Source organism: Gobius niger (assembly GCF_951799975.1).
Source record: "Gobius niger genome assembly, chromosome: 12".
In the NCBI taxonomy this organism is placed as follows: domain Eukaryota; kingdom Metazoa; phylum Chordata; class Actinopteri; order Gobiiformes; family Gobiidae; genus Gobius; species Gobius niger.
Genome location: NC_136863.1, coordinates 15,181,219 through 15,193,511, shown reverse-complemented (window position 1 = coordinate 15,193,511; position 12,293 = coordinate 15,181,219). Strand labels below are relative to the sequence as shown.

The 12,293-nt window shown below is 40.2% G+C and overlaps 2 protein-coding genes across 2 annotated transcripts; one reads left to right on the top strand and one right to left on the bottom strand.

Moving 5' to 3' along the window:
- Positions 1-4,007: 4,007 nt before the first annotated feature.
- On the top strand, positions 4,008-8,598 carry slc23a4 (solute carrier family 23 member 4; the record flags this gene model as incomplete). The annotated part of the gene is made up of 11 exons (XM_079567891.1): positions 4,008-4,055; positions 4,717-4,857; positions 5,046-5,203; positions 5,984-6,143; positions 6,585-6,766; positions 6,839-6,959; positions 7,039-7,449; positions 7,525-7,689; positions 7,768-7,876; positions 7,961-8,056; positions 8,300-8,598. The coding sequence occupies 11 exons, from the start codon at positions 4,008-4,010 to the stop codon at positions 8,563-8,565; spliced, it is 1,857 nt and encodes a 618-aa protein (XP_079424017.1). The 3' UTR covers positions 8,566-8,598.
- A 620-nt stretch (positions 8,599-9,218) lies between these two features.
- Positions 9,219-11,133, bottom strand: LOC306971874 (protein FAM180A). Its single transcript, XM_079568313.1, has 3 exons — positions 10,992-11,133; positions 9,725-9,825; positions 9,219-9,648 (listed from the first exon to the last, which is right to left on the bottom strand). The coding sequence occupies exons 1-3, from the start codon at positions 11,068-11,070 to the stop codon at positions 9,325-9,327; spliced, it is 504 nt and encodes a 167-aa protein (XP_079424439.1). The 5' UTR covers positions 11,071-11,133; the 3' UTR covers positions 9,219-9,324.
- Positions 11,134-12,293: the final 1,160 nt, after the last annotated feature.

Sequence of the window (12,293 nt, the reverse complement as noted above, 5' to 3'; positions counted from 1 at the left end):
AGAAAATAATTTTTAAAAAAAAGTATTTTACTGCATTAAATTAAATTAAACTGTATGATAATAAACATTTAAAAAATAAATACAGTTTTATTTGGAGATAATTATCAGCTGCACTTTTTAGAGTTTTGTGAGGCATCTGAAATGGTTTGTTTAGGCTATTTTTAAATAATCAATAATCAATCAAGTGTTGATCATTTGTTTGGTCAGTTTTTATAAATTAAGGTGATTTTTTTAGAGGAGAAAGTAAACAAACAAACAAACCAAGAAAGACACATGAGCTCTTTCACTGTAAAATAGAGGTGTAGTAACATTACCTGTATCCGTGCCTCTGTGAGCTGCAGGCGCGAGGCGAGCCGCTCTCTGCTGTCCACATCTGGATAGTGCGTCTGCTGGAAAACCCTCTCCAGGTGCTGCAGCTGCAAGGGGCTGAATGTGATCCTGGACTGCCTCCTTTTTCTCTCACCTAACAGTCCAAAAATACATTTACAAAGCGTCTCATTTAGTTATAGTGTGTACAGTGGACATAACATACTGTATGTAGCCGTATGATTCTATTTAGATTTCATAATATATTTGTATTACTTTATACTACTTTTTATTCTAGCTTTACAAACAACAGCAAGCTCCTTCATACTACAATATTACCACATTCGTCCCAACAAATCCAAGCCTCTTTCAACCTGTTATATATTCAGATCAGCATTGCATAGTGACAAGTCATAGCAGACATGAAATAGATTATGCTTATCAAAAGAAAACATGTACTATATATATATATTTAAAAAAAACCTAACAATTACATCTGTGTATTATACTGATGTAAAATATTTCTGAGCTGGAGCTTACCTGTGCAAGTTTTCAGTGCAATTGAAGAGTCTGTCTGTCGTATATCTACAACAAAAATGTCTTAACACTTGTCCAGCAGCATGATTTTTGTTTTTGAAAAAAACAGCACTCACCTGTTTGTGTCAACCGCTTCGAGATCGCACTATTCTCTACGATCACAGATAATTTTTGGTGATTCATGTCGTTTTTCCGAGCACATGTGGGTCTCCTCAAAATCTCCTCTATCGAATGAGACAGTTTCTTAATTGGCAGCGCTGCTTTTTGTCGCTCCCCCAGCGTGTCCTCCTCCATAACTGGCTCTCCTGACATCAACATCTTCAGCATATGATTTTCAACATCCAAAAATAGAACATTCCTCTGGTCTTCTGGTCTGTGCACAGGTTAAGAGCAAGGCGCTTGTTCTTGCCTGATGTTTGACCTGCATCACATGGCACATCGTGGGAGGAGGAGCGAGCGTGTTATGGCATTCTTCTAGGAAACTTCAGCGATCACCACCGCTCTTTCATTCACAGCGGTCCACAGTTATCTTTCAGTTTTGTACGGGCAGGTTATAGAGTTCTAGGGTAAACAATATTGTCGTCTGTCTCCCATTCCTCACATAACTACAGACTGTTTACATTTTGTGGAGTTAAATAAGCACCTAATTAATATTGAGTGTATTATAGCATTATCTGGTCTCTTATCTGTGGATTTACTGGTAGTTTATCAACATGGCCTCAGTCTGAACTTCTGCACTAGTTCATTCAGGGGACACTGTGACAACACTGGCAGTGGGAGTGGTGGAGGAGGACTAGCATTAGATCAAGTATGTCTCCATCTAGTGGCTTTGACCGTTCTATACAATCATAAGTCACATAAAAAGTTGCAGCTTACATAAGATCATTTACCCAACACTGATTATTTCTCAACTGGGTAAGCTTGATCAAGATCCTTCCTCAAAATCTGGAGATAAAGCCCTGAGTTCTGCACTCTTGTAGCCCTGAGCTTTCTATAAACCTTCTAGTATGAAACATTGCAATGTATAGCAGCGATATATCACAACATTACAAGAGAATCACAAATACATACATTAAAAAATATGGAATACGCATAATCCTCTTGATGTTTTAAGACAAGCATTTTGTCATGACGCGCAAAATGATACTCCCACCGGTTACTGAGTACACATTAACCTTGACCTAATTATATATATTAGTGAATGATCTACATCAGGGTTGTCCAAACTTTTTTCACTGAGGGCCACATACAGTAGAGGTCAGATATATATAGATATATAACTTCACCTCTATTGTATTAAAGTTAGCATGTTAAATATGCTTTTTAATAGAATATGCTTAAAGTAAAAAACAGCCTTCATCACAGCTTTCTCTTAATATATTTTCATTTGTTTTTAACAAAAGAAAAAAGGTCATCCACAGCGAAATAACACAATTACTCACCAGCACAGACTGAGATGTAGAGAGCAGTGTTGTCTGTTTGGAAGAGTGGGTGGTTGGGTGGGCGGGAACTGCTTTTAATCTGTAAAGCACTTTGTGTTACAACCTTGTATGAAAAGCGCTTTATAAATAAAGTTTTGATTGATTTGATTGATATAGCTCACAGTAACTTCACATGAATCCCTTTAAAAAATATTAACATCAACTGACTGAATTGTGATTAACACATGAAAACTGTGTTCATTACTGCAGACTAAACAAACACATCTTCCATTTAACTCTGTGAAGAAATAATCATTTCCCCACTGTGGCAGAAATTTTCGGCCCTCATGTTTCAATCTTGCGATTCTTTTTTGGCGGCGCCACTGCCTTGTTCAAGACAGCAGTGCCACCGAGTGTTAAGACTGAGAATGACATGTAGTCAAGCACTTGTTTCATATGTGGGACATGTTCAATATATATATCTAAAAAAAAAATCAATTATATTTTTAGAATTTGCGGCGGGCCAATTAAAAGTGGGCCACAGGCCGCAGTTTGGACACTCCTCAATCAATCACTGGTAAAAGCTCACCATCTCCCATTGTTACTTGGATCACGCGACACTGAGATGCACGGTGCAAATGATAGCATCAACAATGACTAGTTGAGCAGAAACATATTCACAAAGCACATTTTTCTTTAGATAATTAGCTACGCTTTTGTGATTGGACACACACACACATACAAACATGAGTCACGAGTGTCTCTATCAGGATTTTACAAGCAGTGTCATTACTGACCAAACATTTACATTTCAAACTAAAAAAGTGTCTTGAAATCACGTCTGCCATTTTTTATTGTGATATCTGAAAAGTCTGGTGGAGTCGAGGTGAATCCAATCCTTACCTGACATGTGACGGTTCCATATACTGCGCACAGTCACATGCAGAGTCGGACCTTATGATGCCGCGATTCTGTGCTCCACCAGCTTCATGTGAGATCAATTTCCTTCAACAATTTTCCCTCAGAGACATTTGATCCAGCTTTATGTGTTCTCACCCCACCCATAACACTCTGAATATTTTTGCTTTTAGTTATATTAGAGGAATTTGTAATAGATTCTGGGGCCCTAAAAATATCCTTTGTATCAAAATCCAGTGACTTCCAGTCAGTGCAGTGGTAATGTCCTTACCGATACCAACTTAACCTCCTGAGTGAGACCTACATACTGTAATTAGATGGCCGTGGGCATTCATCAAGGTCTGTGCTCTAATAATGTTAATTTCTCCTAATATCATTTGAGGGGAATTGGTGCTGTACTACGAATTAGGAAACAAAGTTAACATTCTCCAAGCTATTACTCATCTGCAGAGATTGCTGTGAGCCATGTGATCCGACTGCTAACAACATGTGATAGTCCTGAAGATATGCCCTCCAATATTATGGTCAAATCAGACAAGGTGCGGTTATTAGTAATGTTTTCCTTTTATGTCATCGTGGACCGGACACGGGAACAGATAGTGTTAAAAAGGCAGTGGGCCTGCGTGGTGCCGGTTGGTCAGCTGCTCTTACTGTTATAATTGGGTTCACATGAACGGCTGCTGTGGCTTAACAAAGGCAGCAGTCTCGTGTCTAAACTTTGCTCCGCCGGCCTGCCCTCCTCCACCTCCCAACTCTCTCTTCCTTCTTTGCTGCTCTCACTGATGTGGCTTCAGTTTGAGTCCTGAGTCTGTAGACTCATCCACTATGGCTCCAGAGAAGGACAACAATGGTCTTGACAATTATGCTTTTGCTGTGAGTAAAAAAAAATACTATTTCTACCATTTTGACTTGAGCCTTTGTTTGAATTGGGTCACTGCTGTTATTTAACCAAAATAGACCAGGTTTAGCTTAGTTGTTTATGAGGGGAACAAAACAGTTATTTTAATGTATTCTAATATATTGTCAAAAAGTCAGAGTTAAATACAGCACATGTTCAGTGTACAAATGGAATGATCAATTTTAAACAACGTATTTATGATTGAATCAGCTTCAGACCAAAACTATAAGGTAGAATTAGGCGAATATCTACCACATTCTCATGAGAGAGACTCATGGATACATAAGAGTGTACTTGGTTACATTCCTGCTCCTCCATGCTCTTAATTACATTACTGACGTGATAAGCAACAAAGAACCCATCTGGCACTTTGTATCTTTTTGTTAGCCTTTTGCGCCTGACTAAACACTCGATGTTAAAAATACAACTGACTCTTTAAGTGCGATGTGGAGGATAAGAGTCAGGAGCTCTGTATGTTATTGCTTAGGGTAGCATCTTGCTTGTTTCAGTTCAACTCATTTTACTTTTATGTTGTGGGAAAGTAACTGACCAAAATATACGTAAAGAACCATAGCCTCAAGCATCTTTCACTGCTTGTTTACTTTTCATGTGACTGACATGTCATGGCTGTTTCAGCTTGAAGGACGTTTTTGTGATCTGTCCGGGGAACAACATGGTGAAGAGGAGGACTGCTCTGTGGAGGAGGACAACAACAAACTAGCCTACTGCGTGACCGATGTGCCTCCATGGTACCTGTGTATTATCCTCGGCATCCAGGTATGGAAGCGTAACATGTTAATGTCCTGAACAATTGACATGTTATCTCTATATTCTTGCTCTTTGTTATGTAATGCCTCCATGAACTCACATGATGATGTCTGTTAGAAGTCATGCTCATGCTTGACCGACTATAAATTGATTAAAAAACGTTTTTATGTACTGTGTTTTGCTGTTCTCTCTTCTAGCATTGTTTGACTGCATTTGGGGGCCTCATCGCCATCCCCCTGATCTTGTCTCAAGGCCTGTGTCTTCAGCATGATGGTCTTACACAAAGCCACCTCATCAGTACCATCTTTTTTGTCTCTGGCGTCTGCACTTTACTCCAGGTCTCATTTGGCATAAGGTGAGGGAAATATCAGCAATGTGAAGATTATTACCATAAAAATGACACAAAGTAGAGATGTTTGTTGTGCAGCATGGCATATTACTGTGCAGGTTTGCTAATAACTCCTGCCATTTAAGTAGAACAGAACATCAGAACAACAGCTTGAAGAATGAAATGCTCAACTGTGCCTGGAGATTATCAGGGAGGAATGGGAACAATGCCCAGTTGCATTTTCCAATGGTTAAACCTTTGTAGCAAACCAAAGAAGCAGAATAATCACATTGTTGCCAAGACCATGACAAAAGTTGTATTTTTTGTTTTATTTATCGGTTTATTGGTCTATGTATCTACTATCTGTCTATCAATCCATCCAAATTGGGTTGTTGTAAATTGCTTTCCACAGTAACATAGTGTAACACACATCATTGCTGTGTCTGGCTCAGTTTCCGCGCCACAGTTGGATTTTGGGAGGAATTTCTGGGCTATTTTGCTTGGAATCCTGTTGCTGACTTTATCGGCATTCCCCTAGTTTAGCAGCACTGATGCGTTTTTGTCTGTCCCCACATACCTGGGGATCAGATGCAAGGAAACAATCGCCGTGATTAACATCTGTAATTATTAAAGACGGACATATCTGATGTCATGTCATAAAAGCAGTCTTAAGTTGCATTGATTTGCTTAACCTCTAGGCCAGTCCGACTAATGAGAGACTCTCCCCACCTCACATGATTGAGCTGATCTACTAGGTTACCACAAATGATACACTTTGTTAATTCTGACTTGTGTCTTTCATTTCAGACTCCCCATTCTTCAAGGTGGCACTTTTACCCTCTTGGCACCATCCATGGCCATGCTGTCTATGCCTGAGTGGACTTGCCCCGCTTGGACACAGAATGCTAGCCTGTTTAATACCTCATCCACAGAATACATAGAGGTCTGGCAGAGTCGGATGAGAGCGGTGAGTAAATTGTATCCAGGCGACAGTTCTAATTAATCGCATTTTATAGAGTCACCTGAAAGAAAAAAAAAAACAGTAATTGCATTTTGATAATTTGTTTAAATCTAGGCAATGAGGTTAGCAACGGCTTTCTGAGGTCAGGTAGTCTACTTGGCTTTGGCTGTGAAAAAAAAAAAGTTGATTTGCCGGAAATAATTAGCTATTACACGAATACAAATGAATTGAACTGGACAAATGCAGCCATTGTTTGACTCTGGAATATTATCAATGCTTATTTCATGCTTACACGTTGTCGGTTCATGACATGTTAAGCTAATAACTGTAGAGGCTCTTTCAGATCTACTATATGGCTTTTCTTTCTTCCATGCATACATACAGATTGCATATGTTGCGGCTGTTGTCATGTTGCATAATTAAACACATTTGATTTGTGCCCTTTAGCTTCAAGGGTCCATTATGGTGGGGTCCCTCTTCCAAGTGTTTGTCGGATTTTCTGGTCTCATTGGCCTTTTCATGCGTTTTATTGGGCCCCTTACCATTGCTCCCACCATTTCACTGATCGGGCTGTCCCTGTTTGACTCCGCTGGCACTAGCGCTGGTAATCATTGGGGCATTTCTTCCATGTGAGTGACATCTTTAAATTATCTGACTCACATGCTTGATGTTTTGATGAATTACATTGTTTTTTCTTCCAGGACAACAGCCCTGATCATCCTCTTCTCACAGTACCTGAGGCATATAGCAGTGCCGTTTCCCTCCTACAGCAAAGACAAAAAGCTTCACACCACCCGTGTGTATGTCTTTCAGATTTTGCCTGTATGTACAAAACTCTAACTAAAGTACAAAATGTCACCCGCACATCAGAAGGTTAACTGTTTTGTGGGTCTTGTTTCAGGTTTTACTTGGCTCATCCATATCTTGGCTAATCTGCTACATCTTGACCAAGTACAACGCTCTTCCCTCAGACCCTTCAAAGTATGGTTACCTGGCCCGCACTGATTTAAAAGGGGATGTCATCGGGCAGGCTCCCTGGATCAGTTTTCCGTACCCTGGTCAGTGGGGCATGCCCACTGTGAGTCTGGCTGGAGTGGTGGGCATCCTGGCTGGTGTTATTTCCTCTATGATTGAGTCCGTCGGGGACTACCATGCTTGCGCCAGGTTGTCTGGGGCTCCCCCTCCACCAAAACATGCCATAAACCGGGGAATCGGGATTGAAGGGATAGGTTGTCTGCTGGCCGGAGCTTGGGGAACGGGAAACGGCACCACATCTTACAGTGAGAACGTTGGAGCTCTCGGTATTACCAAGGTAAACTGGTTCATGTCAGTCGATACTGTAGTCGCAGACTCGATGTGAAAAAATCCTTCTCTGTTCATTTCACAGGTCGGAAGTCGCATGGTGATAGTAGCCAGTGGAGTCTTGATGGTTATAATGGGGGTGTTTGGAAAAGTGGGAGCAATATTTACAACAATCCCATCTCCTGTGGTGGGAGGAATGTTTATGGTAATGTTTGGTGTCATTGCTGCTGCAGGAGTTTCTAATCTACAGGTGCATTTTAAAACATAATTTTTTATGTTTTCTTTATCTTATGTATTCAACTTTTTTTTTTTTACATTTCCCATTTAGTATGCTGACATGAATTCATCAAGAAATATTTTCATTTTTGGATTCTCCATGTTTTCTGGTTTGGTCATACCCAACTGGATACTCAAGAATCCTAAAACTATTGCTACAGGTATGACAAATCAAGAAAACATACTCTGTTTCCTATCCTTCCACCAAGTGTCTTCATAAGAACAACTGTATGTGTTGAGCTCAGGTGTGGTAGAGCTGGACCAGGTTCTGCAGGTGCTCCTGACCACGAGTATGTTTGTGGGAGGGTTCTTTGGCTTCATACTTGACAACACAATTCCAGGTACTGTGTGTTTATTATTGTTACTGTTGACAAACCATTAGTAAATCATCAGTTAATAAAAAAATACCATTGTTTGCTGGTACAAAGCTGCTGACCACATCATTTGATGAAAATAACAAGTACAACCCAAAAAAAGAAAGCCTTTTTTAAATTGAAGCTTTCAGATGTTGTAACCTCCTAGAAATTCAGTACTAAACCTATAACTTCAAATAATGCTCTAACAGTGGATATATGCCCCCCCAGGGTCTAAACAAGAGCGGGGCATCTTGGCCTGGAACAAGGCTCATGAGGATGACTCCAATAACACTCTCGAGAGTGGAGAGGTCTACAACCTTCCTTTTGACATTACCAGTCACCTGCCTTCCTCCTGGCTGCACTACCTGCCCTTTTGCCCTCCCAATGTGCCCCACTCTCTGGAAGGAAGTGGAGCAGATATCAATGCCCTGGAGCCAAAGCAGCCTCTGCCACATCCACAACCTGCCTCCATGATCTTATCTGTCTCTTTGTGAGCTCAGCTCTCACTGCGTCACTCTGGGGATTATACATGTGTGCGCTTGAAGGCAGCTTCAGATGAACCACTGTCAAAGACTGTACTGTAACAACATGGTGCAAGAGTTCTATTCTATTTTTTTCGTCAAATGTATATGAAAAATAAGTCCTTTTGTATCTTTGATGACAAAATCTAAAAGAAAAAGTTTTATTATTGTCATAATTTCACTTTTTAATTTGTAAATATATTCTTTAAGTCTATTTTGTGCAGTTTCTCTAATTTCTCACTGTGACACCGTGGCACAGTGGTTAGCCCTCGTCCCTCACAGCAAGAAGGTCTCAGGTTCGATTTTCACCTGGACGAGTTTGCATGTTCTCCCCATGTCTGTGTAGGCCTCCTCCGGGTACTCCGGTTACCCCTACCACTCAAAACATGTACTATAGGTTCCCCTCTGGGGCCAGGGCTGCCCTGAAATAGAGAATCCTAATCTCTCACTTTCCTGGTTAAATAAAGTTTAAAAAAAGAACTTATCTCAGATAGACCATATTGATGTGCTGCAGGACAAGATTCTGAATGTAAGATTCAGGACTCTGTGTCATAGTCCACTCAAAACTCAAAGGCATAAATGAATATGGAGAGTACTTCTCTGGTATAAAAAAATATTTTCTGTGCATTTCTATTTTAGAGTACATCAGAACAGCCCGTGTCCTGTGGATTTATTATTTAATTATATCAGATGCATATGTTTTTCATATACTGTCCAGTTTATTTACATTGTTCATGTCGTCAAGTCCTGCTTGATAGCCCTGTATAAATGAACAAAAGATTGGGCCCATGCCTCTCTTTGATGTGTGCTGGTGGAGTTGGCCATCCTCTGGGTGGTGAACACCAAAGTCAGCAGGGTGCGTTCAAATTCATCCTGGTGCAGATGTCCGCTTGTCTTTGAAATGAGTGAGACGAGCCTCAGTATGTCTGGTAGATTCCTGGGAACAATTTCCTCACATATGACCTCCAGTTTCCTTGTCTGTCGCAGAGAAGCGAGCTCCCCATCATCAACTGAAAACTCTCCGCTGGCTTCAAAATGTATCCCACTCATCAGAATCTGGAAATGACAACCATAAAAAGTGTAATTATATAAGTCTGATTATTAGGAAGACTAGATTGATAAATTGTCTCACCTCAAACAGGAGATGTGCGTCCTTGAAGGAGTGGTAAAAGCTGGGATTGATTACAGATGGGAGACTTCTCTTTAGTCGACTGTTTGCAGCTGGAAACAGGGCTATAGGAGTCAAAGTGTGAGAAAAATGATTATGAAAAGATGTGTGAAGGAAAAGTCTCCATATGCCCAATGTTGATTTATGCATTATTGTCACCACGGTTCACCTTTGACCATGCATATGACTTGTATTTTGCAGGGGATAAAACATGACCTAAATCTTCAACAGCAGCAGAAAAATCAAAGGCTGAGGTGCAGATGGATTACACAGTCGCCATATGAGTTCACTCTCGTATTAGCCTGATTTTCTTCTTAAGCTGGTGTTCAGCGTTGACGCAACTCTCCCTTTGAATATGTGAAGTATTTCAGAAATCCCTATGTTGTTTATTCAACCTGATGTGAAATTCAATCTTGGAACATTTGCTTACATTTTTTATCTACAGATAAAATGTTGAAGAGCTCCAGGCGACTACTGTTTCTCCTCTACTGCATCTATAATGCACAGGGCCAACATTCCTCACTGGCTGCTGGTGTCAAATCAAAAACACAGGCATTTACGGTTCGAGGGTTGAGATCAGTATTGGCTAAACACCTACAGTAGGCTCTTAAGTAATAATAGTAGATAAAAAAAAGTAGCGTCATTGTCATTTATTTATTTATTTAATTATCTATTCACCTATGTATCCTTTCTTTGCTTTTGATTACTGTGCTGAACTCTGTTCCTATGAAGAACTTTGTGGAACTCAGATGCTCAAATAAAAAAGATGAATTGAATTGAATAGTCTAGACTTATGATTGGTATTACCTCAGTAGCAGCAATAGTTCAAGTACAGAACATTCATATCAGATTTAAACATTTGGTGAAAAAACAGGCCGCTGGGTAAAATTCAAAACAATTAAATTTACTATGATAATAATAAAAGTATACTAGCGTTCCCACAGAAAAATACGTTTACTACTGTCATCATGACAGTATAGGGAGTATGCAGATGATGTCACAGCAGAGCAACAGAAGCCAAATGAGTGTCAATTCTACATTGTATTTGATTTGACGGTTTTACCTTCTATATCTCATTATATAAAACATGACAGAAGGTTTTTCCATACATGCAGTATTAAGCCAAAGAATGAAAGATAAACACATCCATTACCGAAGATATTTCAAACTCTGAGCGAGTGATGTCTCCTTAAAACTAAACTGACGCTTTCCCTCTATTCGCAGCCCTTACCTCTGCTCCGACACCTTGCGGCCCCAGTTCGGATGCAGCAGTACAGAAGACAAACGAGCAGCAGCCTCTGAGCCATCATCCTGCCCTCCTTCAGTCCACGCCGGTCTCTCACAGTACAGTTTTATTCCTGCATTTCATTACACAGACCCGTCTTACTCACACCGAGCGCACACCTTCCTCTCCAAATCCCTATGTCTGCCCTCCCCTCCCAGTACATCTGATCTACCTCTCTCACATACTGACTCTGGGCGTTTTTAAGCTCTCAGCTGGTTGTCATCAGCTCCATGCACTCGCTCACTATATAAATCATCATATTTCAAAAAAATGTCAGACATGCTTCCTGTCTGAGGTTCTGATAGTTATTATAAACATTCAAGATATTTAGTTGCATTTACTTCACCATTTCAAGCTTATATGTTTAGATCATTCTTCTTTCTGTTTATTGTTTATGCGGAGTATTACATTATTATTATTATTTATATTATTTGTAGTATTAGAAATGTGTTTTGGATGGCTAACAGGTACACACTGTGTTTACTGCCACCCCATGAGCTATAAAAGTTGTAATATGAGCACCTTGTTTTTATGATAACACAAAGAACCATGCGGTTTGGGGAACAAATCACGAGCAGCATAAGCAAGACTTTGTTTGCTGCTTGGCAAAGGGCACGTCTTCAGCAGCCGCAGGGACACCAAGTGAGAGTATAATGATGAAACTGCCCGGCCTATTTGTTAATACATACAGTGTAACAGTGCCAGCATTTTCTTTCCATAACTGGTATCTTTGTGAAGGTGAGGGCACTATAAAAAGTGTTAAAATAGATTTGGCCACAATGTAACCTCCAGCAATACCTCACAAAAAGCCTCTTTGCTCAAATGAAAGGAAAATGTTATTCTACACCGCACCCCGAAATATTTCCCCTGTTCCATCGAGTAAGTGACTCATATTTGGACGTCACACACAGAACTGGCTGTCCCCACTGAAAACATAGGGGAGGGGAGGTTTTTCGTTATGGTTTTGGACTTTTGCCACAGCATATCACCCACCAGCATGGATTTCATTTGCATATAGCGTTGTCTTACTCTGCTACATGCCCTTTCCGACTATCCACACTAACTCAGGACTCTTTGTGAAAGCTTTCTCAGTTTATCAAGTTTTTCCTATCATTCTGAGAGTTTATATAGTGTAAGTAACAGGTAGTACTTGCTCAATACACTACTCACTACTACAGTGGGTCTGGAACTGGAACAGCACTGGGACTCACATCAATCTAGACTAAAATAAGAACAGAATTTGTTATA